The following is a 27,394-nucleotide window of genomic DNA, read 5'->3' on the forward strand; positions in this document are numbered from 1 at the left end:
TGGAACCTTGTGAGGAGTTAATGTGCGTGACGCCACCGCATTTGTGTGTGTTTTTTTTACGTGGCCGGTGCTGCGGTGTAACTTCTCCGATGTTGCTGTACGGCGGTGTTGTTGTCCGACGTTTCGCTCTCCACGCGCTGGGCGCTTTCCGCCGAAACAGAACACCGCGTCTGTATAGTCTGCGCAACTCTGCTTCGTGGAACTGAATCGAGTGAACGATGCTATCATTCGGTTGCGAGGAAGTTGCCAGCACCGGTGAAAGGGAACATCGGACATCGTGTCACAGGATCAGCAAGGCAGGGGTGGAGGGGGGGTGAGGTGTGGTTCGGTGGGCGGTTGTCGTCTGGGTTTGGGGGGGGGGCTCATAACAAAGTTGCATCTCTCTCGTTCGGTAACACCGCCCCCCCCCCTTTAAAAAAAAAGCTATTGGTGCCGCTTGCAACTTTGTTGGTGGTGCCGTGTGCAAGTCTCTTTGTTGTCGAGGTGCGCGTGCGTGCTTGTGGGTGGTCTTGCACACGGGTCGGCAGCGGCAGCAAGCGCGATTACAGACGAAGGCAGCAGCGGCAGCAGCAAGTGCCCTGGGACACTCCACTCTGCGCGTTGTTCCAGCCCGCGTGCGTGCGTGTGTGTGCGGTGTGCGCGCGCTGCAACATCCACTACCCATGCGACGCCAGGCAATTCGAAGCAGTTAGTTCCTCGGTCGAGTCATTCGTTGTTGTTATTATTATTATTGTTGTTATTAATAACGCGGTAAAGGGACACAAGGCGCGTTCATACGGCGTGGGTGCCGGGTGTCTCACATTCGCTTGAATTTCAACCGTGAACCCGGTGGTTCCACCTCGGGGGCAGGCTTGGCTGTTAAGAGGGCAGCCTCGAGGGGAAGTAATAGTACGGGGTGGTGGTGGGGGGAGGCGAGAGACTGCGAGGGGAGGCGAGGGGTAGCCCGCGGCGTACGCGGTTGGAGGGGAGTCGGGCAGGCCGCGGCGGGGTTGTCGAATCGCGATGGAGATGGACGGCACGGAGAGGACTGGTCTCTTGGGCGTTGCGAAGAGTAGATCGTACACGAGTGAAGACGACAGGTGAGCTCTCTACCGGTGCCCTACTCGCAACCTTTTCAATACACGGCACCCCCTCCTCCCCCATCATCGCCACCACGATCATCATCTTCATCTCCACCCGTCCTGATAAGCGCACCGCTCAGGTGAGTCGCGTGTAACTTGACTCTGTAGTTGCGCTGCAATGATGCGGCAAATCAACCCCCCCCCCCACAACGGCGTTTGTTATTGTAACGTGCTTACCTGCCCCTTACTGGACATCTGTGACAAAGAGCTTTATAGCTCATCGGATTCCCCGGGTATGTGAAAATCAAAATATTCCGATTCTGTTTCTGCTCGTGCTGTAACTCGCTGGCGTCGACCGCTTCTCTACCGACTTGAGCGTCACACGCTCTTCAGAAAGGCACTCTTCAAAATAGGGGAAGAGGGGGGAAAAAACTTGAAGAAAGTTGTTTTAAAAGTTTGAAAAAAATAAACACAGCCACCCCCAACTGCCCCACCGTAGTGTTGTGTTTACTGCCAAGGATTGAATCGTGATGCTAATTTGTAACGCGCACAATTTGCGCTTGGTGTCAGAGGCTACTTGCTGGAGTTAGGGATAGAGCCACACGGGCAATGTTTTTGGTTATTATTGTCGTAAGAGATACTATATGGTTACTGTTGTTAGTGTTAGTTATTGGTTTGTTGTGTTAGGCATGGCGTTGTTGTGTTCAGGCAGAGGGTTTGTGCTCGGATTGCGTTGGAGTTGGGATTAGTGTTTGGTGTTGGGTTGGGGTTATGGTTACGGTTGGATTCGTGTGAGGGTTGTATTTACTTACCGTAGCCTTGTCCAGATGAAGTTAACTTTATACCGAGATGATTTTGCGTTCAGCTTGGTGCTAGGGGGTTACGTATGAGGACAGTGCGATGGATCTGGTGAAGATCGGGAATTTATTACAGCGGTCTTTTACGAGCTCAGCCCACCAATCGTGAGTCCACAGGTGAACTTGGAGGTTACAGCTTGTTAGACAAGCTCGTGGTGCTTACGGTAGACGCACCAGTGTTAGCCCCTACCGCAGTGTTAGCCTCTACTGCCAGTGTTAGCCCATTGCCGACAGTGTTAGCCCCTTCCGCCAGTGTTAGCCCCTGCCGCCAGTGTTAGCCCCTACCGCCAGTGTTAGCCCCTGCCGCCAATGTTAGCCCCTACCACCAGTGTTAGCCTCGACCGCCAGTGTTAGCCCCTACCACCAGTGTTAGCCTCTACCGCCAGTGTTAGCCCGCAGCCTTCAGTGTTTCAAGTTTAAAGTTTTCACGTTTCATTTATTTAGGTATAGCCCTGTGAGCCATGCGGCTCTTAAGTCGGGTGCAACCGCTGCCGACAGTGTTAGCCGTGGGGGAGAGGGTGCGAGATTAATAATGGGTATTGTCGGAGCTGCCGAGCCCAGCACTGCAGAGAACCCGAGTTTTAATCCGGGTTATCGCAAGTGTAGCGGAGTTGATAATGTCTGCACTTTGTTCACCAATGACTCCGCACTCAAAATTACAACAGGTTAAAGTACCAGAGTGGGTGGGGATTCCTGATGGCCGTGTCGGAACAATGCGGAACCCCCGCACCTCTGGTATATCCTGGGGTCTGAATCTGTGTTTCACCTGCCACGGTCATTCAACCAGATTCGAGAGTTGCGGTAAGTTGTCCTACTCAGCCTGTTCATCAATGGCTGCCCAAAAATAAACCTTGCTATAATTTGGGTTGTTACCCTGAAGGAGTCCAGCTCCGAGAACTCGTGTCGCTGTGCCATGGTGACTGTTAAGGGTATCAATAGGCAGGGCCAAAGCGGATTGTCCCGCTGAAGAACATGCGTGGTGCGGGAGGGGGGGATATTTCAACATTTGACAACGTTTTGTACTTTGTAAATTGGCAGGCAGTGAATGGGTTAAACAATCGGCAGCCAACCGCTTAAATCGGTAGGGTTGCCAAGTTCGCATGAATACGCAGCGAGACTCCCAATCTGCCGGGCTGCCAAGTGACCAGGAGATGGCAGTACAGCAAGAGGGTTGCTAACCCCCCCCCCCCCCCCATATGTGTGGACGTTGCATTGTTTTCTCGGGTGTTCGCTGGGTGTTCCGGTTTCACCCAAAATTATCCGCGCTCGGAAAGTCCGAGAATGACTCGAATGAGCAATTGATGCGCTGCTCGCATCCCGTTGACAACCCAGGACCACTGGCAGGCATTTCACATTCCCTGTGGCGGGGGCGAGTCAGTAGAACAACCACTTCCTGAGTAAACAACAGGCATGTGTCCATAACGTCTGTGTAGTTAAGTTGTGTGTGAATGAACGAGTTTGCCCAAAAACCTCGACGTTATTACTCTGCTTCTGTCGCCAAAAAACTATCCACCGCGTGGAACATCGCGACCGAGCAATGGGCTGGCAGAAATTTGTTGTGACCGTTTAATTTGTATTATTATTATTGTTTCGTGTTCGATGACCAAATCACCCGGAATGCACCCGAACCTGCCAGATCTTAAGAAGCCAAGCAGGAGTGTATGTATGTGGAACTTCTTTCACACCGTACGCATTCGGAGGAAGGAGAACAAACTAAACACACACAAGGATCAAGCCTCGATAGTGCTTGGATGGGCGACCCCCCACCCCCATGCAACAAAGACAGGCGGACTCAGCATTGTGGGCAGCAGAGGGTAGTACAACAAAGCCATCCATTATGTATTCCACCTTCGCCAACCCGCGTTGACCGGCTTGGTGAAGTATGGTCAAATAACATGCACAACTCGCACGGGGTGGGGAGGGAGACCCCCCCCTCCTCGTCCTGCGGTCGATTGACAAAAAGGGCCGTACATGTAATTGTTCCATGGTTGTTACGTGGGTCCATGGCACAATGCCGCACGCACCCGCGCGCGCAGACAAGATTGTCATCGGGCAATCCCGGTGGCATGCGGCCTCGCTGGCACGAAGGCTGAGAAGGGCCTCGAACTGCGGTGGTTGACGACGCAGCCCCGACGCCGCGTGGCCGTCGTCACATGGGCTTCGTGTGGAATGCGCGCGTGGTGGGGGGGGGGGGAGCACGTGGCCCGAGAGGAGCGCGTGGAGACGGGAGAGTCAAAGAGTCCCCTTGTGTCTGGGAGCAGCGCTCGGTGGACGCACCACGCAGGGGAGGCGAGAGAGAGAGAGACTGCACGTGCAATCCCGCAGGGTCGGGCCTCGTGATCTTTCCCAGCACCCCACCCCTAACGATGTCGTGGGAGGAAGACTTCTTCATTCGGAGCTCTGGCCGCGGTGAACCAACGGCTACCCAGGCAGAGACGACGTCACCCGAAACCCGCGCTCGTGAAGTCGCTTCGCGAGGCCTCTCCTTTAATCCCACGAGGAGACGCGGCACCTTTTGTTACGCCCTGCAAAGAATGTCTTGTCACGTGGCAATCAGTGCCGCATTAAGTTAGTGCGGGGCCTGTAGCATGTGCTTATAAAGGGGCCCTAAATTAAAAAAAACACGTAAATATTAAAACACACAGTTTTACTTGCATAGTAAAGTAATTGTATTTTTTCATTTGCTATACAGCTAGACAATACGACAAATTGCTAACCTTAAACACCCAGTCGTTCATAAAAGTTGCAGGCAGTATAGTACTATAGTAATAGAGCAAGTGCATAATCACTGAACCGGAATTGATAGCTTGAAAGCATTCAGCGCGGGGCCCTTGAAAGTGCGGGGCCCGTAGCATTTGTAGCTACTTGTGCTACTAGGATAATCCAGCAATAGTGTCAATCGGTCAGCCTGGAATGGTTGGTGTAATGGCCCAGTTTACCTCCCCAGGAAAACACCGCCGAGACGCGAGGCGCTTTCTGAAGGAGCATTCCCTTCACTGGGATGTCTGGCCAAATGATTTTGTTTACAAGGGTGACGGGTGCGAGTGAAACGTGCTCGGCGAGGTGATGGAAGATGGTGCCAGAGTGTGAGCAGCTGTGTGGTGAGCCGAGCGGATGAGGGGGTGATGAAGGGGGGGGGTCAGATTGAGTGCAGACGGTGAGAGATTACAATGCCATTGTTCTAATAACAGAGGCTACACCATGCATATTTTAGCAAAAAATATTAATAGCGGTTACGTAAACATGCGGCTCGTCCAGGAAACCTTAATCGAATCTGCTAGGGTGCTGCTTATATTGGATTGTTTGGCCAATTCCGTTCATGAGAAGTTGTCTTCAAGTGGGAGGAAACTGGCATACCTGGAGAAAACCAACAGGGAGGGGAGTGGGGTTAACAGCTGAAGGCTCCCCCACAGAAGGGCGTAACCCCATGGTACCAGGTGCCCCTTCTCTCGTGCTTTTCCATGAACAGCGATGATCCTGACAAAATCTCGCGAGTCTTCAACGTGTAATGACAGGGTGACACCTGTCGGCCTGTAGGGGTAATTACGGTTATAGTTGCATTACATAATGCCTTATTATGAAGGGCGTATCTGGGGTAAAGGTCAAGGGTGGAGTCGGTCGAGAAGCTCTGGGAACCAACCCGAGGGTTCTGGAAAGGGGGCGTGGCCAGAGGTGGAGCTTGGCCGCACCAGGCAGATATAAGGAGCACCGAACCAGAGCTTCGGAGCTGTTAGTGTGGGGTCTGGGTCCTGGTTGCGTCGCTGCCATCGTCATCTCTTTTTCTTCGACCACGTGGCTGTTCTTCTGCAAGTCCACCTCCGTCCGGGCAACTGCGCTCTTGAACCAGCCAGCGTAGTGCAGGAATGGAGATCGGCTGCGTGTTTGGACAGCCTAGGTGTAGCCACGTTACAAAACGTATCGCCCGGTGTGCTCTTAATGAATAAGAAGCCTTCGACGAGACGTGTGTCGGAAGTCGCTCACTACAAATGTAACGTTACCATGCCAGATGCCCGTGTCCTTTCTAAAAGCACCCATAATGCACCTCCACAACAGCCACAGTGCACCAGCGTCGGCTGGTCCGATCTAACGCTGGCGCCCGCACGCCACCCTCTCCCCCGTGCGCAGCGCCTGCATGATCGGAGGCTCCAGCCCGTCGGTCTCGCTCGACATGGCAATGTGGCACTGCCACGCAGACCGCTCCTTGAGCGGCGAGCGCCACCGTGAGAAGCAGCACGCCAAGCGCAAGCTCTACATCGCCTCCTTCGTGTGCCTCGTCTTCATGATCGGCGAGATCGTCGGTGAGGGTGTGCGCCAACGTTGCTGTTGTGTGCACAGGCGGTGCGACCGCGCCAGGACCCAGGGGGTCGGTGGCGGGAGGGACAGAGTAGGGGGGTGGGGCATGCAGCCATTGTGGGTGTCCAGACACCCCCCCCCCCCCCCGAAAATTGTTTAGATTTGTTGTAACTTGCTGACCCACCCTTACTCGACATCTGTTAAAAAGACCTTCATAGCTCATCAGATTCCCGCAGTCTAAATCATGATAAAGATTGCCCAAGGCACATGTTGACAACAATTTCGAACAAAAGTTATGGTATTCATGAGTCCACGTTTCTAAGTTGTAGGGCCCTATAGCCCGGGCCACGTGTCCGCCGTGGGCCATAGGTTAATGAAGTCGTGGGCTGTGTGATACCTAAATCCCACTCCTCTCTACACATCTCCATGTGATGAGCCACTTTGTTGAGCTATAATTTGTGGACAGGTCGCCTCTCAAAAATAAGTTAATACTCCAGTGGGCTTTAATTGGTAAAAAAAAAAAATAGTTTAATTTGTATATATTTTTAAAGTGATTTGTTGACCTGTCCTATACTTTGTACTCCTATCATGTTGTTATGTTTGTTGTAACGTTCTGACCTGCCCCCGCCCCTACTGGATATCTGTGGAAAAGAGCTTCATAGCTCATCGGATTCCTCCTGTGTAAATAAATACTCTGATTCTGATCAGGCGGCTACTTGGCCGGCAGCCTGGCCATCATGACGGATGCCGCTCACCTCCTCACGGACTTCGCGAGCTTCCTCATCAGCCTCTTCTCCCTCTGGGTTTCCTCCAGGCCGGCAACCAAGAACATGAACTTTGGGTGGTTCCGAGCAGGTAAAAAAATAACAACAATCGCAGTAAGACACAGGGGCGTTGCAATAAATAATGGCAATTTGAACGATTTCTGTGACTGGAGCTGACGCGTCGACTGGCCTACTACCGCTCCTGTCGCCGCCGTCACAAACGTTGTGCGAAGGAAGTGATGCATACATATATACAGCAACATACAGTTGTCCTGCCTATTTGTAAACGTTGCCACAGGCATGATACAGTTGTTACCATCCATAATGGTAGTCGTAGCCAATGGATAATCGCTGCTGCTCTTCCAATGTACAGCTAGCTTATTTTTCAGAAGCAACCTGGACAGAAATGATCGCTCAACAAAGTGGGAATGTGTAGCAGCGTGTTTCTAAATGTGGAGGGGGGGGGGCGGGGAAAACCGGTGGACCCAATGAAAACATCCACACGAACACCGGGGAGAAAATGCAGACTCCGAAAATATGCAGGCGTCGAGGTTGAAATCAAAGCCACGACCTCCTGTATACCAGGCGAGTGCGTTAACATCTCGCCACCGGTGGCGCCGGGGGCACATTCCGACTGGTTCGGACACGTGGACACAAATGTAACTGTAACCGGGGTCATGGCACAACGCCTCCCGAGGGGGCACGGCACATGAAGTGCAACACAATTGGCTCCACGGTCACATTCCTCACATTTCATAACTTTTACCCTTTTTGTCTGTGAAAAACACAGATAACAGGAGGAATCGACGTGCGAATAACAGTTTTTTCGTTGTTGCGGGTGTATCGTGTAACATTTATACTATCGGGCTTATGGAATTAGTGAGCCTCTGGATCATCAACATCAGCCACGACCACGTCGTGGCTGATGTTGTGAACAGCTGTTCACAACACGGAAAATGGGGAAGTTGTTGGACAAGAAAGGAATTACTTTGGACGTCGTCGTCAAAGAAACGGGACCAGCTGTTGAAATAAACGCACCGATATTCATGCAGCCCCCCCCTTGAATGCGAGTATTTGAGTACCATTCCCAAGCAAAAATTATTCGTTGAAATGAAATAAGTTCCCGGGTTTTTTGTTGTTGTTTTTCTCTCTTGCAGTTATGTGGATAAACAACCAGCTCTGGAGGGGCTCTCTCCTAGAGTTCGAGAGAGCCCCCCTAGATCTATCTCCATCTAGAGGGGGAGGGACTTTAGAGAGAGATTCTCACTAGAGAAGTCCCTCTCGTGCTCTCTCTAGTGGCGACCCCTTCCGGATAAAGCGAGCATTTGCAGGGCTGCGCCTTTTACCAAACAAACCAGAACATCGGAATTTTCAACAAGGCGCCCAAGCCATTTGTTCAGCGAGGGGGGGAAAAAAAAGATCACGCATTACCGCACAAAGGCTTAAAAATCTGAAGAATTTTCGAAAAATGTGGACAAAACTATCCATCCGTGTTTTTCGGAGGGAGATTGCGATTCGGTTATTTTCATTTGACAACAATAGTAGCCGTTACGAACGCAAAAGTATGCGTGCATATGTATGTTGAACTTCTTTGGCACCTGTCCTAGACAACCGTGCTAATCTCTAATCTGAGGTGCTGGGAAGGATGTGTTGAGGTATTTTGTTGATTACTTTTTGCTCAAGGTCCGCTTCCCCCCCCCCCCCGTTCGGGATGCGCTCACTACAACGGCAGCGCCACGCTTATCGCTGATTGTGCAGTTATACGATAGCAACATGGGCAATAAACGCGTTTCAGATTGCATGGCCCAATGGGAAAATCTCCTTACGCTCTGCATATCAAGATGACATTCGGCTAATAACTGTGCACTCTGCAATGCAATAGCCAGGCGTTCCAAGAAGCTGCAAGACACCAAGGCAACTGCATATCGGTTTTGTCATCATTGGCACGCATCAGTACGGTATAGCCATCGCTGTCCGCTCAGGGGTGGGATGATATCCCAATGCCCGCCCCTGCCCCCCACCACAATCGCCAACTTGTACGGACGAACGTTGTGATGAAGATTGGTCAAATATGTCTCGTGGCTGGCAAGATTTATGGAGGCCTTTTCCCCAAAGCAAGCAAGTAGGTTGACACATCACGGGTTGCACAAGTACATCTGTGTGCACGTGCCTCACGGTTCGTGGCCGCGGCATTGCGGCAACTCAAGATTTCTCTCGTTCAATCTGGAACCGGGTTTACCGACAAATAGTGACGTGTGAAACCTGCGTTTTGCCAACACTGAGGATTTGCGATTTTTTTTAAACACCACCGCTTCAGGTTTTTTTTCGTTGTTCTTTCCGCTGGCCACGAGTTCACATTTTTGCATACTTCATGAATGCGTTCACATCGTGTATATACAGGCGCAAGGGACTGATAAAATGCGGTGCTATAAGTTTGAACTTGTGAAATTTGGGCTTGCATAAACGAATGGCTTTAGAGAGGGCCTCTCCAGAAATCCCTCTCGTGGAAGCTCTTCCACCAGTTGAGAGGGGGTTGCATGACTTAATTATTGCGTCGTAAGTGTAATAATTTGTTCGGCTCGACGAATTGGTGAGTCACTTCGGTCACGCACAGCGCCTAATGGATTGAGGGCCATTGCCAACGAGGTCGAAATGGTTTAAAGTTATTGAAGCGTAAACGAGTCATTGGGAGAATTGGCCCTTCGCACCATTACTGGGGCTGCCCGACAAAGTCAACGGGTGACGGACAGATGACCTTCTTTTACGACCGGGTAGGCCCAAATGTATTTCCTCATTCATGACCCGCAAAACCTGGCCTGGAATCGTGTATCCTGGAATTGCAGCATTTCAATCCCACTCCACTCCTGAACTTGTCCATTGCTCTTACCCCCCCACAGTAACTCCCCCCCCCCCCCCCCCCACACAATGGGAGGTCACTCCTCTTCCTTGGCTGCTGCTACTGCTGCTGATGATGTCCACGTGGCTAATGAGACAGTCGGAATTGTTAGCTTCACGTTTAAGTCTTGTCTTGAAAACTCGCTCTCTTTGAACTGGCCCGTTACCCCCTGGCCCTGGCCGTTTAACCTGGTTCTGTTTATTTCCCCGCTTTCCATACACGTGGGGTGCGTTTGGATCTATGGATGAAATGTGCCTTACAAAATGTACATTATTATTAATATCAACTGCGCTTGCTAACGTTTGCTCACCTGATCGCCATTACATGACTACATTTCTTCTCTTATCATTACACTGGCTTCCAGATCTTGAAACGAGTAGCGTTTAAGAGCCTTCGACTAGTTTTTAAAGCCTTGCATGGGCTGGAACCACCACCATATATTCACGGGTTAATTAATCCGTACACCCCCTCAAGGTCGTTAAGATCTGCAGACTTCGCCCTTCTGTGCGTACCCCGATCCCGGCTGCGTCCCTGGGATGAGCCGGCATTGGCTGTGCGCCACGGTTGTGGCATTCCCTACCGTTGGAAATTCGTTTATTTATCCGATAAAGTGGATAATTTTTAAGTCTCATCTTAAAACACACCTTAAGTCATATTCTTGGGGTCTTTTGGTAAAGGCACGTAGATAGGTTCAAGGAAAATAACAAAATAACCAAAAACTATGATGTTTCGATCGCAACACAAGCGGTCGTCATCAGGAAAAAACTGTGACTTTATCGAAAGACCCAAAGAATACGAATTCCTGCAGTCACGAAAGCTTTAAGTCAAGATTTACATCTTAAGTCGGTTTATGATATTTATCTTTTCCTTCTCTCTTGGCCTTTCCTTATTCTTACGAGTCGCCTTGAGACATTAGTGGAAGGCGCCTTACATATAAATGTTAATTTATTATTGTTGTGTGTGCGTGCACGTGCAGAGATCCTTGGAGCACTGCTGTCGGTGCTGGCCATCTGGGTGGTGACGGGTGTTCTGGTCTACCTGGCGGTGCAGAGGAGCGTGAGCAACGACTTCAGCATCGACGGAGAGGTCATGCTCATCACGGCCGCTTGCGCCGTCGGCGTTAACATCATGTGAGGACCGCCCGGTCCCTTTTTTTAAGAACGCTTTACCGTCTGATGTTGCAAAGGTGCGCAAAGTGAGCTTGGGGCAGGACACGTCACTCGGGGAGACGATGGTCGAAGGCTGCGACCAACGACGGAGGGGCAGCCGGGAAACAGGAACGCGTCCGGGAGGGGAAATGATGCAACCGGTTCTTGTGCTGGGTGGGTTGTGGCATTGCGGGATGGTGGGAGATTGCGAGGGACTCGGGGGAGGCGCTTCATCCAGCAGTGGATTGACCATGGCTGCTGATGGCGATGGCATGGGGAAGGCCCTCACCTAGCAGATCGAATAGGGCTGATGGTGATTGGCTAAAGTTGAAAGCGATGCTTTGGTTCTGGGCGTCTGCCTGCCTGTCTGTCTGTGTCACGGTGTGCCCACGATAACTCTCGTGGTGGGGATGTGTTGAGCGATCAAAGATGAATGAAATTATGGGGTTGAAGTCGCCTTGCCATTCGGGACTAACCCTCGAGAAAAGCGGCCAAATTTAATTTGAAGGGTGTCCCGAAATCTGGAAATAAAAAAAAAACGGTGCTAAAAGTATTCGCCCTGCTAGCGTAGGCGCTGATGACATGCACTCGCTTAGCTCTGGTGAATCACGTGACTATTTCTGCGCCACGGTGGCGAGATGTTAACTCTCTTGCCTGGTATAAATTTCCCACGTGACGATAAGTTGAGCTATCATTCGTGGCCAGGTTGCTTCTGAAAGAGAGCTCTATAGCTCGGTGAGCCTTCCCTGGCAAAATAAAGAATAGTTTTTTGGTTTTCAGTTTAGCATATGTAGCATATGGCGTCAGTCTTTCAGGAGGAGGTGGGCGGGGTGGGGTGGATGTGTTTGGGAACGTGGGAGTCAATCTGCGCTCGTCCTTTTCGCGCGTTTCCGCCACCCCCCCCCCCCCTCGCAGCATGGCCGTGACGCTGCACCAGCCAGGCAGCCACGGCCACAGCCACGGCGGCAGCCACGGCCACGGCCACAGCCACGGAGGGGGGAAGGGGAGCGAGCAGAACGTGAACGTGAGGGCGGCGTTTATCCACGTGCTGGGCGACCTGCTGCAGAGCCTGGGCGTTCTCATCGCCGCCATCATCATCTTCTTCAAGGTGCGTGCGCGTGCACGTACGTGTGCTCGTACGTGCGTGCTCGTGCATGTGTGTGTGTGTGTGCGCGCGTGTGTGTGCGCGCGTGATGGGGCAGTTGTGGAGAGTTTCCCATACCTGGGCAGTGTGCTCATGACCGGCTCTGGTTTAACAGCAGAGGTCTCACTCCGAATCAGTCGAGCGGCAATATCTTTTCATCGGTTGCGTAACGCTGTGTGGAAGCTACCTGGTCTGTCCCTCCGCACGAAGCTTTGGGTCTTCTCGGCCACAGTCATTCCCTCCCTTCTCTATGCTTGCGAAACGTGGACCCCCCTAATGAAACATCTTCGCCGGTTAGAAACATTTAGGCAAGGCTGGATTGTGTGAGGAGCTCACAAATCCTCAAGATCTGGACAAAGTCCCATCGGCGAGCTCCTCCGGCAGGCAAGGCTACGTTGTCTGGGTCATGTAGCCCGCATGCTCAGCCACCGCATGCCCAAACAGCTTTGTTCGGCCAGATCGAGGGGGCTAAACGGGCGCGGCACGGGCTAGAGAAGAGATGGAGTGATGTGGTACAGGAGGATGCGGAGCTGAGTGGACTTGCCGATGACTGGTACCAGCGGTGTCAAGATCGGTCTCTGTGGAGGAGGCTCGTGAAGGACGCTGCTACTGGGCAGTTGGAGGCAGTCGCCCTCCAACAACAATGGAGGGCGGAGGAGCGACGCTCACAACAATGAGCAGAGCGCCGGGTGGCTAAAGCACAGCAAGTTGGCACAGTAGGGGGCACAGGTGGTGCATCAGCCACTCGTCTCAGTCATTCCAGTCAGTCGACCCGTGGCACTTGGGTATGCCCCGTGACCTCCTGCCAGCGGGCGTTCGACACTTCACGTGGCCTCAACGTGCACATGGCCTGGCACAAGCGTCGTGGTGACGTCACTGCCACTTAGTGGCTAATGGTGGCTGTTGTTTGTTGTTGTGCGCGTGTGGTGCTAACGCGTGTGTGCACCACACTAATCGACCCCGGTGACCCGAGTTCGATTCCCACTCATGATCAATAACAGTGGCGAATATTCGAACCGGTCCTCAGCCTCCCCCAGGTCGACTCGGCCTCAAATGAGTACCTGGCGCTCTGTGTAAACGTCGCCACTCAAAGAGACAAAGGCGGACGGACGTGGTGTTGGCCACCCACCCCTCGCGTGCCGTGCCGGCCGTCATTGGTGCTCGGCTATACTGGCCCTTGCCCTATGAATATAGAATTTGCATCGCTGGCCTTAAAACCACCCACGATGATGTACACCGCACGCCACTCAATCAAAACAATGGTTGCGTTTTGGGGCCACTGCCGTTCTTTTTCTTTGTCTTTGTGCTTTGACAGCCAAACTTGAAGATAGCCGACCCGATTTGCACGTTCATCTTCTCCGTTATCGTGCTGGCCACCACGATCGGCATCCTGAGGGACGTGCTCAGGGTGCTCATGGAAGGTGCGTCTCTTGCGTCCCGTGCGTGTGCGTGCGTGCGTGTGCGTGTGTGTGTAGCTGATGGGGAGCAGTAACGTTGCGGTCGGAACACTGCGCTACAAACCCGGCGACCCGAGTTCGATTCCCACTCACGGCCAACACCAGTGATAGATTATCTGAACCGGTCCTGGACCCTCCCCTAGGTTAATGCGGCCTCAATTGAGTACCTGTTCCGGTGTGTAAACATCGCCACTAGGGAGACAAAGGCAGTCGGGCGTGGTGCTGGTCACCCACCTTCTCGTGCTCTGCCGGCCTTCATAGGTCCTCACTAACAGCACTTTCCCCAACAGTCTGTTTAGTCTATACTCGGGGATCTTTGTCTTTGTAGCTGATTGGACTTGCCGATGACAGGTACCAGCAGTGTTAAGATCGGCCTCTCCTGAGGATGAGGTTCGTGAAGGATGCCGCGGTGGAGTTGGAGGCAGTCGCCCTCCAACAACAACGGAGGGCCGTGTAGCGCTGAGCAGCTAAGACGCAGAAACTTGGCACAGGCGGTGCAATCTGCCAGTTGGTCAGGACATGGTACCTGGGTCTGTTCTGTGACCCACCTGCCAGCGGGCTTTTGACACTTCGCGTGGCCTCAAAGTGCACCTAGCATTGCACCAGCGGCGTGGTGACGTCACCACTACTTTGTGATGAACGGTGTTGTTGTGCGTATGTGCATGTGGCTGCGCTGGTGCCCCCGTGAAGCCTGCCCTTTCACCCGTGTGCTGACTTTTGTAGTTGTTTTTATTTAAATTGACGAAAACCTATCGGATTCTAGTCAAGTCCGAGTCTGGGGAATTCACTCAGACTCTGGTAGAGAGTTATAGCCGTCGCTACGCCAATAACTGTCGTCGACTCAAACGGAAAATGCTTTTGCCAACTAATATTTTCATCATGAATTTCATTGACAAAATGAACGCTGCCCTGCGGGGCTGGTGCATTTAATCTGCACGGGTGGTGGAACAAAATAGCTTGACAGAGGATCTGACCCAGCGGTAGGAGCTGACCCAGCAGTAGGGGCTGACCAGCAGGAGTAGGTAGGGTACACTATCACAAGTTGCTCGCATTTCTCACATTTCGCTGCCACTGTGTTTGGAGGCCGTGTGCCGTTACAACGTCGCTATTGTTGGCACTAAAAAGCGCGGCCTCTTCTTCGAAGCCCGCGATCACAATGCTGTCGCAGAAATAACATTTGCTCGTGTGTTTAGCTGGATTGGCAACCACTTGGGTCGTCGGTGTTATAGACCGAGAGTCCGGACGACGTTGATGCCAGCGAGTGCAGCTTCGTTTGGGGCAAAAGTCTCTTGGCAGTCCGTATTGAACTTACCGGTGACGGTTGGGCATCGGGGATCAGTTACGGTGACATTAAAATCGGACCCCGCGGTGTTGTGTGGTCCACTTATCTCAGCCGTGCGCGTGTCTTTAATGATCACTCTACCCCTCAATAGCCGGGTTACAAATGACATGAAAACTCAAGAGGCAGAAATTCTAACGTCACACCATGAGAGCCGTGCGCAAACAATGTGTGGAGAGATGTTGTGCGATCTGTTTACTGAAACCGGCGCCCCCCCCCCCCCCCCACACCGCCAAATAAGCACGTGAAATTGTAGAAAGAACACGTTTTTAATTTCAAAGCCCTCTTGAAGTCTTCTATGTGGAAAGCGGTGGCGCAAGGGGTTTGCGCACCGCCCTAACGAACCCGGCGACCCGAGTTCGATTTCCGGCCACGGCTAGCGTCGGTGGGGAGGTAATATCTCAACTGGTCCTGGGCCTTTTCCCGCCCCACTCCTTTGGCAAGCTACACTGACTAACGTGGTGAAGGATGATCAGAAAAACTGCCCATGACCGACACAGCGTAGGGATGGGGGGGGGGAGGCCTTCATCCAGCAGTGAATTGACAAAGTGGCTGTCAAAGAATGGCTTTATTACAAGTCTCTCGCCAAATCTCTGTCCACGTGTTGCATTCTTGAACACTCACCTGCTACACTTTCTCCCATTTCTCTCCAACCCCCCCCCCACCCTTTCCCCCCCTCCGTTCCTCATCACCCCTGACGCAGGGACCCCCAAGGGCATTGACTTTAACGAGGTCAAGGCATCGCTGCTGGCAGTGCCCGGAGTGCGTGATCTGCACAGCTTGCACCTCTGGGCCCTCACCATGAACCAGCCCGTGCTGTCTGTGCACATCGCCATCGGTGAGACTTCGGGGATGGTGCGGGGTAGGGGCAGGGGGGAGTGGGGGGAGAGAGATGTTAACTACCTTGCCTGGTATACAGGAGTTCGTGGGTTTGATTCCACGTGGCTTTTTCTCCAGGCTCTCCGGTTTTTTACTCCACGTTTAGAATCAACAAGCATTTGGATTGTTTTGCTGCTATAAATTTCCACGTGATGATAAGCCGGTATATTGAGCTATCATTTGTGGCCAGGTCGCTTCTGAAAAAGAGCTATATAGCTCAGAAGACCTTACCCGGTAAAGTAAAAAATAGTTACGTTTTTAGTTTGGGGGGGAGGGGCGGGGGCATTGGGGTGGACTCTCTGAACCCCTTCCTAAAATTGCGGTTGCGTTACGGTGAAGAAGAATAGCTCACGATACCGGAGGAGGGGAGAAATTCGTGTGTGCATGCACTGTCTTGAGCGACGTCTTCTTATGTAAATGGAAATAACTGGCACAGAGTAAGTATTTTCAGATTGACTAGGCGAGAGCTATCTTGGAGAGAGATGGGCAATCCGGGGAATGCCACGACGGGTGGCAACGCCAGCCTGGTTGTGCGTTGGCCGCGTATCTTCCGGTGCTGTGATTCGTGAATAATAATTCTAATAAAAAAATAGATTCTTAGTCCCGAGAGAGATTTCATAGATCGAATTGAGTGCTTGTGAAGAGACTACTAATTATTGAAATAGTTTTTAGTTTCGGAGGGGAACACGTGGATTAAGCGGAGCTAGACACGAACAAAGAGCTGCTTCCAAAATGTTACAGCGGTACCAACGCAGCAGCAGAGGAGAACATCCTCGTTGGGTGATTGTGGCTGGCCCTGCCGGGCGTAGATACAGGGAAAGGGACGCTTGATGTAGTAACTAGCGATTGGTTACGACACAGGGTGTCCACGAATTTGGGCTCATGTCTGCACATACATTTTCTTTAGAAAACGAGGTTTATAATTAAAAGGCATGTGGTCCCGCACCAATCTCACTGCACTCATAGAACGTTTTTCTATTGTTTCCCTTCCTCCTCGTCCCCCCCATACAAATACGGAGCCATCACTTTCATGGCGTTCATCAAAATTCTCCACTCGTTGTCATTGCTATTATTACTCTTTGGTTCTTTCGGGAAAGTCACGTGGGTAGAAAATAAAATAAATCCCGACGTTTCGGGCGCAACACAAGCGTCCGTCAGACTGTTTTAAAACCTTTTAAAACAGTCTGCCTCAGCAGCAGACCATGCTTTCCCACCTGATGATGGACGCTTGTGTTGCGCCCGAAACGTCGTGATTTATTTTATTTTCTACCCACGTGACTTCACTGAAAGAACCAAAGAGTATGGATTCCTGCAGTCACGAAAGCTTCAAATCAAGATTGTTATTATTATTCAACGCACTCCAGCGTAAGAGTTGCGTTCGTCGGCCGTACTTCGTCGTTGGATCCTCCCCTGCCTCTGCTCGCGAGAAAGGGGACCGTTGTCCGGAACGTCGGCCCTCGTAACTATTGTTATGCAGCCAAGGCGGCACTTCTGGTGAGGGTGGTTGACTGTCTTTTTCAGTTGTCGCTCGAGCCAAGTATATATGCTGGGCCAATTCCTCATGGAGTATTCTTGCATTAAATCGACATTCTGCCCATGGCTGGTTGCCATTTAGCATTTGCCTTTTTCCCCCCCCAATGTTTGAATATGTAAAAATCTCATCCACTGGGTGGGTTCAAGGGGGGGACTAATACTGCATAAGAGACACTGGTTCAGACACTTGCTGAGAGCCTTGGTTCGAAGGTGTCTCTCGTTTGGATTTCTTTACTTTTACCTGCCCAGACCCTCAAGTTGCGATACACAATAACAGCAGCTAATTCACCTGTCCAGAAAAGCCTCACGGAGTCTCAGACAAATTTACAGGAAGGTCTGGCGACAATAGGATGTTTGGCCAATTGCATGTTTGTTTTAAGCGTTTTGGATGTGAGGATAAACCGGCTTGCCCAGAGAGAGAACCCACAACGATTTTGAGAGGATAAAATACAGATAGGGTCGGCAGCTTATTTGTTTGCACTGCCATCTCCTGGCTACATCATTGCCCTGCTGGCTGGGCACCTCGCGGGAACCGATGACCTCTTGAGCAAACCCGCTGACCGCACGTAACAGAACAAGACTCCGCGTGACCACTAGCGTAACAAATGTACGAGGATCAGTGGGCGCATCCAGCAGCAAATTGAAATGAAGACACTGCTTTTGGCGAAGCCACAAAAGGTCGCTTATAAATGAAGTTGGCATCGTGGGTTATTAAATGCATCTAATTATTTATAACTTCACCCCCCCCGCCTTCATCCTCCCCCCACCACCCCCGCCAGCGCCAGGTGCGCATCTGATGGGCATGGTATCACTTTCCGAACGCATCACGTAATTAATATTTTCCAAAAAATATAAAAATGTGGTCCCTTCGCAACCGAGAAAAACACAGCGGGAGCGCGTGCGTAAATATCCGCACGCATTTGCATCGCTGCTAAATCGGTGTGTGTGTGCGCAAGGCCCTGGGGACGCGATACGCAAGCACCGCTCTGCGCTCCGTGTGGACCGCTGTGTCAATGTTGTCGGTGCGAGCATCGAGACTGATGGGACCCGAACCTGTCAGGTCCGATTCCGAGACGGTCCGATCCATGTTTATATCTAGGGTGCCACGGTGGTGAGATGTTAACCGCCTCGCCTGGTAAACAGGAGGTCGTGGGTTTCATCCCGACGCCGACGCCTGCTGTGTTTTTGGAGTTTTTTCCGGGTCCTCTGGTTTTTCCCTTCCACATTTAGAATATTCGGCTGCGTTGAATGTCCACATGATGAGCCACTTGGTTGAGCTATCATTTGTGGCCAGGTCGCTTCTGAAAAAGAGCGACATAGCCTTACCAAGGTAACATAAAAATAGCTTTTAATGGTGTCTGAGAACCAATTATTCTGCAGCCAACTCGGACCTTGATTATTACAGGTTAAAGTTAGCCCTGGAATGGCAGTGCTGCTGTCCGTGAGGTTACTTTTTAGACGTGACATAAATTACAGTTTTAGTTGTACATTTTAATTTTGAATTTTTTTAAAAGGCTTATACAGGTAGTCTCCGACTTACAATGGAGATGCGTTACAACGACCCCATCGTAAGTAGAAAATATCGTAAGTCGGAGATGGCCTAGCCTACCCAGGAGTCTTAATGAATGGTGATAATTTAGCAAAACAGAGCAATTTACAGTACTGTATAAACTATATACTGTATGTATTTATTAATTACAATACTGTATTGCACAGTAAAATTTAAAGTAAAAAACAAGGTAAATTCTTAGCCTACCTATATGAACTGCAATTTCATAGTTTTTTAAGGAAACAATCCTATATATATAAAAAAACTTTTAACATGCATTGAACGTATGTATCGTATCGTGGTAACCCTAAAATGAAATCGCTAAAGCTATGTATCATACATGCATTGAACGTATCGTAACGTATCATATTCTACTGTACTCGCCAAGATTCTGTCCGTCGTCTGCATACTTGAACGATGTTAGGGTTGTTGATGGCTACATTAACTTAGTTGTCGGAAGAGGAGGATGGCGATGATCAAGTTACAGTATCGTACCTCGTACGCTGCTGCGTTTGCCTGCCGCGCGAAATAAAAAAAAAATATTTTACAATTTTGTCATATCGCAATCGCCATCGTAAGATCGAAATATTGTAAGTCGGACCATCGTAATTGGGGGACTACCTGTATAGTGCATACGTTTGTAACGACTCTGACAATGATGCAATGAGAGCCACTTTATTGGGACACCGACACAATACGGGACCCGAGGCTGCGATCTTGTCTTTGACTCGAGGCTGCGATCTCGAGGCTGTGATCTTGTCTTCAGCTTGAGGCTGTGATCTTGTCTTCAGCTTGAGGCTGTGATCTTGTCTTCAGCACGAGGCTGTGATCTTGTCTTCAGCTTGAGGCTGTGATCTTGTCTTCAGCTTGAGGCTGTGATCTTGTCTTCAGCTTGAGGCTGTGATCTTGTCTTCAGCTTGAGGCTGTGATCTTGTCTTCAGCTTGAGGCTGTGATCTTGTCTTCAGCTTGAGGCTGTGATCTTGTCTTCAGCTTGAGGCTGTGATCTTGTCTTCAGCATGAGGCTGTGATCTTGTCTTCAGCTTGAGGCTGTGATCTTGTCTTCAGCACGAGGCTGTGATCTTGTCTTCAGCACGAGGCTGTGATCTTGTCTTCAGCTTGAGGCTGTGATCTTGTCTTCAGCACGAGGCTGTGATCTTGTCTTCAGCACGAGGCTGTGATCTTGTCTTCAGCACGAGGCTGTGATCTTGTCTTCAGCTTGAGGCTGTGATCTTGTCTTCAGCTTGAGGCTGTGATCTTGTCTTCAGCACGAGGCTGTGATCTTGTCTTCAGCTTGAGGCTGTGATCTTGTCTTCAGCTTGAGGCTGTGATCTTGTCTTCAGCACGAGGCTGCGATCTTGTCTTCAGCACGAGGCTGCGATCTTGTCTTCAGCACGAGGCTGTGATCTTGTCTTCAGCACGAGGCTGTGATCTTGTCTTCAGCACGAGGCTGTGATCTTGTCTTCAGCACGAGGCTGTGATCTTGTCTTCAGCACGAGGCTGTGATCTTGTCTTCAGCACGAGGCTGTGATCTTGTCTTCAGCACGAGGCTGTGATCTTGTCTTCAGCACGAGGCTGTGATCTTGTCTTCAGCACGAGGCTGTGATCTTGTCGTCAGCACGAGGCTGTGATCTTGTCGTCAGCACGAGGCTGTGATCTTGTCTTCGGCTCGTATCTTCCTTGAAACGTCCCCTCCCCTGGTGCTCTCCCTTTCTCGAATCTTCCGTCACTGTTTTTCTCCAAGCCAATCCCTGTCCTTCCCCTCTAACGGAACTGGGATCCTATCTTTTTCCCGCCTAATCTATATAAAATATATTCCTCCAATCACTTTAAAAGTCTGCCTCCAGACCAATCAACATGGAGGCCTCGTTCCACCAATTGGAGACCTCCTTTATATTTGAACCGTCTTTAGGCTGCACATTGGCTTGGTGAGTGGTTGCTAATTTCGGTCAGAAGTCTGTTGCTGGACTGCCATTGCTGAGCTCCTGGGTTCAAATCTGGGCAGCTGCTTATGGCGAGTCTGCTGCCGGGGCTGAGTTAGTCATCCTTACTCCAGGTAAACCAATGGGCTCAATCCTGTCACCGAATATGTTATTTGGTCATTACTGCGCATGTATTAACCGTAAACCTACGGACACGTCCGCTTCGTGGCAGCCAACTTGCACCTTGGTTATCATTACAGGTTAAAGTTAGCCCTGGAATGTCACAGTTTTAGTTGTAAATTTTCCGTTTTGAAAAATAAGCTTATCCGAGTGCATACGTTGTTTATAAAGATGGCTGGTTGTCGCAGAAGTCGGTTGCTGGACTGCCATTGCTGAACTCCTGGGTTCGAATCTGGGCACCTGCTTATGAGAATGCTATCAGGGCTGAGTAAGTCATCCTTACTGCAGGTAAACCGATGGGCTCGGTCCAGTCACCAATGATTGCACGCAAAAAAAAACCCATCGCATTAAATGTATGTTTATTTTATTTGGTTATTACTGCGCGCGTATTAACCGTAAACCTACGCGCGCATCTGCTTTTTGTGGCAAGCGTTGAAGGTTCCGCAATGTATATTTTTTTGCAAGGAGTGAGCCAACCGCGTGCCGGTGTTGCTGTCAAAATTTTTTAAAATGACCCGCGAATGACTCGATGGGATTATGCAGGGTGATCGTTCGGTGGGAGGGGGGGGGGACCTCCTTAAGCGAAAACTTGATGGGACCCTCGTGAAAACGGGCCTTGAGACTCGGTGAGGTTTTCCTGGGTAAACAAGCATAGCAATAAAATAAATGATGGAGGCGGGGGGGGGGGAGTCGACAAGGGAAAACAGAAAATAAGCTGCCAAATGCCCATCAGCCTGTGCTCTTTACACGATGAGTTGTGACTGCTGGATGTAATTTTACCTCTGCCCGTCTGATCTGTTAACTCCAGTGCCCATCTCATATTCAGCATTGCTTTCCGTGTGCGTCGCATTTAGACGGCACAAAAATCCCATCATATTAAGTTTGTTGCTCGGTGTTTTGATTATTTTTTTCCCCCAAAGCTTTTCACATAAGGCCGATGGCGTGAACGCATGAGCTTTATCTGTCTGATACGGGGGTGGCTGGGTGGGGTTGGGGGGAGGGCGGTTGTCATAACTCATGTACAGACGAGCCAACACGAACAGAATGTTGGAATAAAGTTGTGTTCCTATTCGGGACGTTCCCTCTAGAAAACTGGCCAAATCGATTAAACGAATGCCCAAAACCTGTGGCTCAGAAACAGTGCTAAAAGTATTCACCTCTGCGTCGTCGCGTGACCTCTGCATCTTCGCGTGACCTCGGCGTCGTCGCGTGGCGCCGTCATACATCACGCGACTTAAACTAAACTATTTTTTTTATTTGATCAGGTAAGGCCCACTGAGCTATACGGCTCTTTTTTTATAAGTGACCTGGCCACGAATGATAGCTCGACGAAGTGGCTTATCATCACGTGGAAATTTTTCACAGCCAAATACTCTAAACACGCGTTGGTTCTAAATATGGAGGAAAAATAGGAGGACCCGGAGAAAAATTCACGTGACCAGTGGGAGAGCAATATGCAAACTCCAAATATACAGGCGTCAGGGTCAGGATTGAACCCAAACACCTCCTGCATTCCAGGCAAGGTAGTTACCATCTCGCCAGCATGGTTGGCTTCAAAAACTAAATTTTGTTCTGCGGCTTGGAAGGTGAACTTTGTGCTAGCTGAACGTTCCTGAGGACAGAGGCATGTTGAAAATATTTAGAGTTTTGAACTTTCCTTATAACAGAGAGATATCCCGACTACGTTTGTTTTCCCCACTGCACAACCAAGAGACGTGCCACAGCCGTACATGGCTCGCCTGGCAGGGCTCCTGTAGTGTGTTCTTTCCCCCGCTACTGCAGAACCCCGTGCTGCTGACGTCACATGCAAAAGGGACAAGTCCAGGCGCCATACTGACTCGCATCGCGCACAACAAAAGCATCATTGACCCTGGCCCTGTTTGCCCCCCCCCCCCGATCCAGATTTGATAGTCTCGTTTCGTTAAGTCTTGAGGCCAGCCAATTGTATAGATTGAAAACTAATTTCCTTAACCGCCTTTTTTTATATTGAATGTTGCCCTTCCCCCGCACCTCTGATTTTTACCGCGGTTGGCTACGTACGGTGCGAAATAAGTTCAACATAGGTACATGTAGAGTATCACTGCTTGGTTCGAGCTCGCTTCGGCAATTAGCCAGCGGGAAAAACGAGTGCAAAAGTGGTTCACGGGACCTCATTTCTGACTGCCCCCATCCCGCCGCACCCCCCCCCGCACCCCCCCGTGTGTGTTTCCAGAGGAGTCTGTCGACCCTCACCTCGTGTTGAGCGAAGCGACGATCGCGCTGCACAAGAAGTTTGGCTTCTACACGACGACCATCCAGGTGGAGCGCTACATGGACGAGATGCAAAATTGCACCGACTGCCAGGACCCGAGCGACTGAAACTGTGCGAGCGGAGAGAGGCCCAGTTGATCCCCCCCCCCCCTCTGCCCCCCACGCTCCCCCCCCCCCGTTCTCCACCACCCCCTCCCTAAAACGCTTCAATAAGAAAATAAATGCAGACGCCATTTTTACAGGAGCAGTACGCTTCATCGATTTAAAATCGATTATTACGCGGGAGAAGGGGTGCGTGTTGATTTGTCTGCGTGCGTATTGAGCGCTGCTCGATTTGCGTGCATGTTTGTTGCCATGGAACTGGTTTGCGTGAACTCCACAGCCACTGTGGAGGCGCTCCATGCACCACAATGTCAGAATGAATCGATTCTTAGACGGAATCTCGAGAGGTGGGGGTGGGGGGGTTAAATCGTTATGGGCTATGGTCATAGTGTTAAAACCATAAGATTTTTAAATCAGATTTTAACATTATACTACTGCTCTGCCAACGTCACTGATCCATTTTTGTGCACCTTCATTCGTTGGTCTGCAGTCCATCTTTGATCGCGTTGTGATCCGAGTGTGTTTCGCACGTTTGGGCTGCGCTTGAATATATTTTGGGTCTTATCCTCCAACTTGCGTCACGAATTAGGCCCCCAAATCCTCCTCGGGTGACGTCACGAGATCTTTAACGGGCCCGCTAGTGGAGCAGACGGCGCCTAACCCGGGTTGTTAACCCTGCGGGGTTTTATTAACCAGGTCGGCCGCACGTGCTTCGAACCGCAAATGGTTCCGCAGCAATCGGCAAACGCAGCCACCGCTTGTCCAGGTCACACCGTCACTCTTTCCAGCTGCCGTCTCTACGCACAAGGCGACGCACGCCCGTTAACCTCCCCTGCCAAAACTGAGCTATGAACTAAACCGTTTCACTGAGCTGTATAGCTCTTCAGAAGCGACCTGGCCACAAATGATCGCTCGACGAAGTGGGTTATCATCATGTGGAATTGTATAGTAGTCGAATACTCTAAACCCATGTATCTAAATGTGGAGGGAAAAGCCGGAGGACCTGGACAAAAATCCACGTGACCACGGGGAGAATGCAAACTCCAAATATACAGGCGTCAGGTTCGGGATTGAACCCACAACATCCTGTATACCAGGCGAAGCAGTTAACATCTCGCCACCATGGTGCTCATCCCAGAGCAGTCGAACCAATATTCTTTGAAACGCTGAACACTTTGGAAATAACAACAAAAATTTCGTGTTGTTTTACGGCTCACGGGAAACCAGTTTAATCACGGATTTTCGCCTTGCCACTCTGGCTGATGTTGCAATTCCGGAGCTAACTGGTGGCGAGATATTATCTGCCTCACCTGGTAGGCAGGAGTTTGCATGTTCTCTCCTTGGTCGTGTGGATTTTTCTCTGGGTCGTCCGGTTTTTCGCTTCCACATCTTAGAAGCATGCTTTTAGAGTATTTGCCTGCTCGAACTTTCCACTTCGTTGAGCTATCATTTGTAGTCTGGTCGCTTCTGAAAAAGAGCAACATAGCCTTACCAAGGTAAATAAAAACCATTGCGTTTTTTAATAGTATCCGAGATCTAATTGTTCTGCAGCCAACTTGCACCTTGGTTATCATTACAGGTTAAAGTTAGCCCTGGAATGTCACAGTTTTAGTTGTAAATTTTCCGTTTTGAAAAAAAAAGCTTATCCGAGTGCATACGTTGTTTATAAAGATGGCTGGTTGTCGCAGAAGTCGGTTGCTGGACTGCCATTGCTGAACTCCTGGGTTTGAATCTGGGCACCTGCTTATGAGAATGCTACCAGGGCTGAGTAAGTCATCCTTACTGCAGGTAAACCGATGGGCTCGGTCCAGTCACCAATGATTGCACGCAAAAAAAAAACCCATCGCATTAAATGTATGTTTATTTTATTTGGTTATTACTGCGCGCGTATTAACCGTAAACCTACGCGCGCATCTGCTTTTTGTGGCAAGCGTTGAAGGTCCCGCAATGTATATTTTTTTGCAAGAAGTAAGCCGACCACGTGCCGGCGTCGCTGTCCAATTTTTTAAAATGACCCGCGAATGACTCGATGGGATTATGCAGGGTGATCGTTCGGTGGGAGGGGGGGGGACCTCCTTAAGCGAAAACTTGACGGGACCCTCGAGAAAACGGGCCTTGAGACTCGGTGAGGTTTTCCTGGGTAAACAAGCATAGCAATAAAATAAATTATGGGGGCGGGGGGGGGAGTCAAAAAGGGAAAACAGAAAATAAGCTGCCGATGCCCATCAGCCTGTGGTCTTTACACGATAAGTTGTGACTGCTGGATGTAATTTTACCTCTGCCCGTCTGATCTGTTAACGCCGGTACCCATCTCATGTTCAGCATTGCTTTCTGTGTGCGTGGCATTTAGATGGCACAAAAATCCCATCATATTAAGTTTGGTGTTCGGTGTTTTGGTCTTTTTTTTTTTCCCCCCAACGCTTTTCATGAACACATGAGATTTGTCCGTCCGATAGGGAGGTGACTGGGTGGGGTTGGGAGGAGGGGAGGGGGAGTTGTCATGATAACTCTGACAGGCGAACCAACACAAACAGAATGTTGGAATAAAGTTGTGTTCCTATTCGGGACGTTCCCTCTAGAAAACTGGCCAAATCGATGAAACGAATGCCCAAAACCTGGCGCTTAAAACCAGTGCTGGCATGATTCACCGCGGTGCCGTCGCGTGGTCTCTGCGGCGTCACGTGAGCCGAGCGCCGTCGCGTGACCTCGGCACCGTCACGTGACCTCGGTGCCGTCGCGTGACCTCTGCGTCGTCGCGTGACGTCGTAGAGTGAGCCTGACGGCGTCGCATGATGTCAACTCACGACGTCACTCGTCATGCATCACGTGACTTTAACTAAACTATTCAAGGATAAGAGGTTTAAATTTTTGGGTTAGATCGTGTAAATATATAAATGTGTCATTAAACCCACCACCACCCGACACGTACAGCACACCGGTGTTTTGGAGAGCCAAGCCACAACATTTACCATCTGAGAACGACGTTTCGCCAGTAATTACAACTAGCTTCATCAGGCGACAGCCACATTTGTGGAGAAGTCCACCTGTTTCGTTCCTTATATAGAGGCGTAGATGTGGTGACCAGGCATGTTTTTTATTAGCTATTTCATCGCACGATGCACATGTTGTGTTGTGTGTGCATCGCTGACGCATTCATTGTAACGTGAATTATTTTGTTCCGATGAGTTTTCATTTTAAACGAAATAATGTGACGAAGCTTTCGACGTAACAAAATACTCTGTTAAAACAAAATATATATTGTACAATTTTGCACGTGATTTACGCATTCGATCATCATTGTCCCAATCGCCAGTTGCCCCGCGGTAGGCGTGGCCTGTAGGGGTTTTCCCCACCTTCAGGAGGCAGGATGTCGAGGTGGACCACGAATTTTAACGGGACCCGAGTAACCAACCTCAAAAGGGAGCAGTCGATTAATCGATTCCAATGAATAATCACTGCGGCTCTGCTTCCCAGCTCGTGTATTCAAAAATGGCCATACGTCCGTTTGGCCAGCGGGTGGCGTGAGGTTGTCCAACGGTGGCTTGAGACAAGAGTAGGGGGCATGGGGGGGATGCCTGGCACCGGGCAAGTTCGGCGTAAATACCAGGGCATTCGAGCAGTCTTTCGGGCTGCGTTGTTTCATGTCGAGAAATCCACAAAGTAAGATGGAGAGATGCTACGACCAGAATTTCCACTAAGAGGAAGAGGGGCACACGGATGGATCATGGGAGACGCGTTAGACGCACGTTCCATGATTGTCCAGAAAAGTAAATGGGCTTGAGCAGCACACGTCGCGAAAATGAATGACGACCAATGGACGAGGCGAGAGATGGATTGGCAGCCAAAGGAGAGAATGTGCTCGGAGAGGGGACGCACATCGCAGAGATTGAGCGGTGAGATCGCCTTATGTGCTGGAGTTCGATAGATTGTGGCATAGCAGGATGGCGACGGCGCAGGAAGGCCTTCAATCCAGCAGTGGATAGACTGAGGCTCGTGGTCTATCCTGTGTTGCATTTTGGCAT

General features: G+C 50.5%; 1 protein-coding gene across 2 annotated transcripts; it reads left to right on the forward strand.

Annotated features, from left to right (window-relative positions):
- On the forward strand, positions 1 to 26,650 carry LOC116953032 (proton-coupled zinc antiporter SLC30A2). Of its 2 annotated transcripts, none has more exons than XM_076073601.1 (8): positions 1 to 22; positions 6,044 to 6,216; positions 6,920 to 7,066; positions 10,848 to 11,001; positions 11,935 to 12,127; positions 13,479 to 13,584; positions 15,663 to 15,797; positions 23,233 to 26,650. In XM_076073601.1, exons 2-8 carry the CDS (start codon positions 6,051 to 6,053, stop codon positions 23,376 to 23,378), a joined length of 1,047 nt encoding a protein of 348 aa, XP_075929716.1. In that variant the 5' UTR covers positions 1 to 22; positions 6,044 to 6,050; the 3' UTR covers positions 23,379 to 26,650. The 2 variants fall into 2 exon arrangements, with proteins under 2 accessions (XP_075929716.1, XP_032828747.1); XM_032972856.2 differs by lacking the exon at positions 1 to 22 and adding an exon at positions 432 to 1,079.
- Positions 26,651 to 27,394: the final 744 nt, after the last annotated feature.

Source organism: Petromyzon marinus, chromosome 3 (assembly GCF_048934315.1).
Source record: "Petromyzon marinus isolate PM22_M1 ecotype Great Lakes invasive population chromosome 3, UKy_Petmar_22M1.pri1.0, whole genome shotgun sequence".
Classification (NCBI taxonomy): Eukaryota; Metazoa; Chordata; class Hyperoartia; order Petromyzontiformes; family Petromyzontidae; genus Petromyzon; species Petromyzon marinus.

Coding starts and splice junctions, on each gene's coding strand:
- LOC116953032 (XM_032972856.2), top strand. CDS start 1,003: ATGGAGATGGACGGCACGGAGAGGACTGGTCTCTTGGGCGTTGCGAAG. Junction 1,080..6,043: donor TACACGAGTGAAGACGACAG/GTGAGCTCTCTA, acceptor CCCCGTGCGCAG/CGCCTGCATGATCGGAGGCT. Junction 15,798..23,232: donor GTCTGTGCACATCGCCATCG/GTGAGACTTCGG, acceptor GTGTGTTTCCAG/AGGAGTCTGTCGACCCTCAC.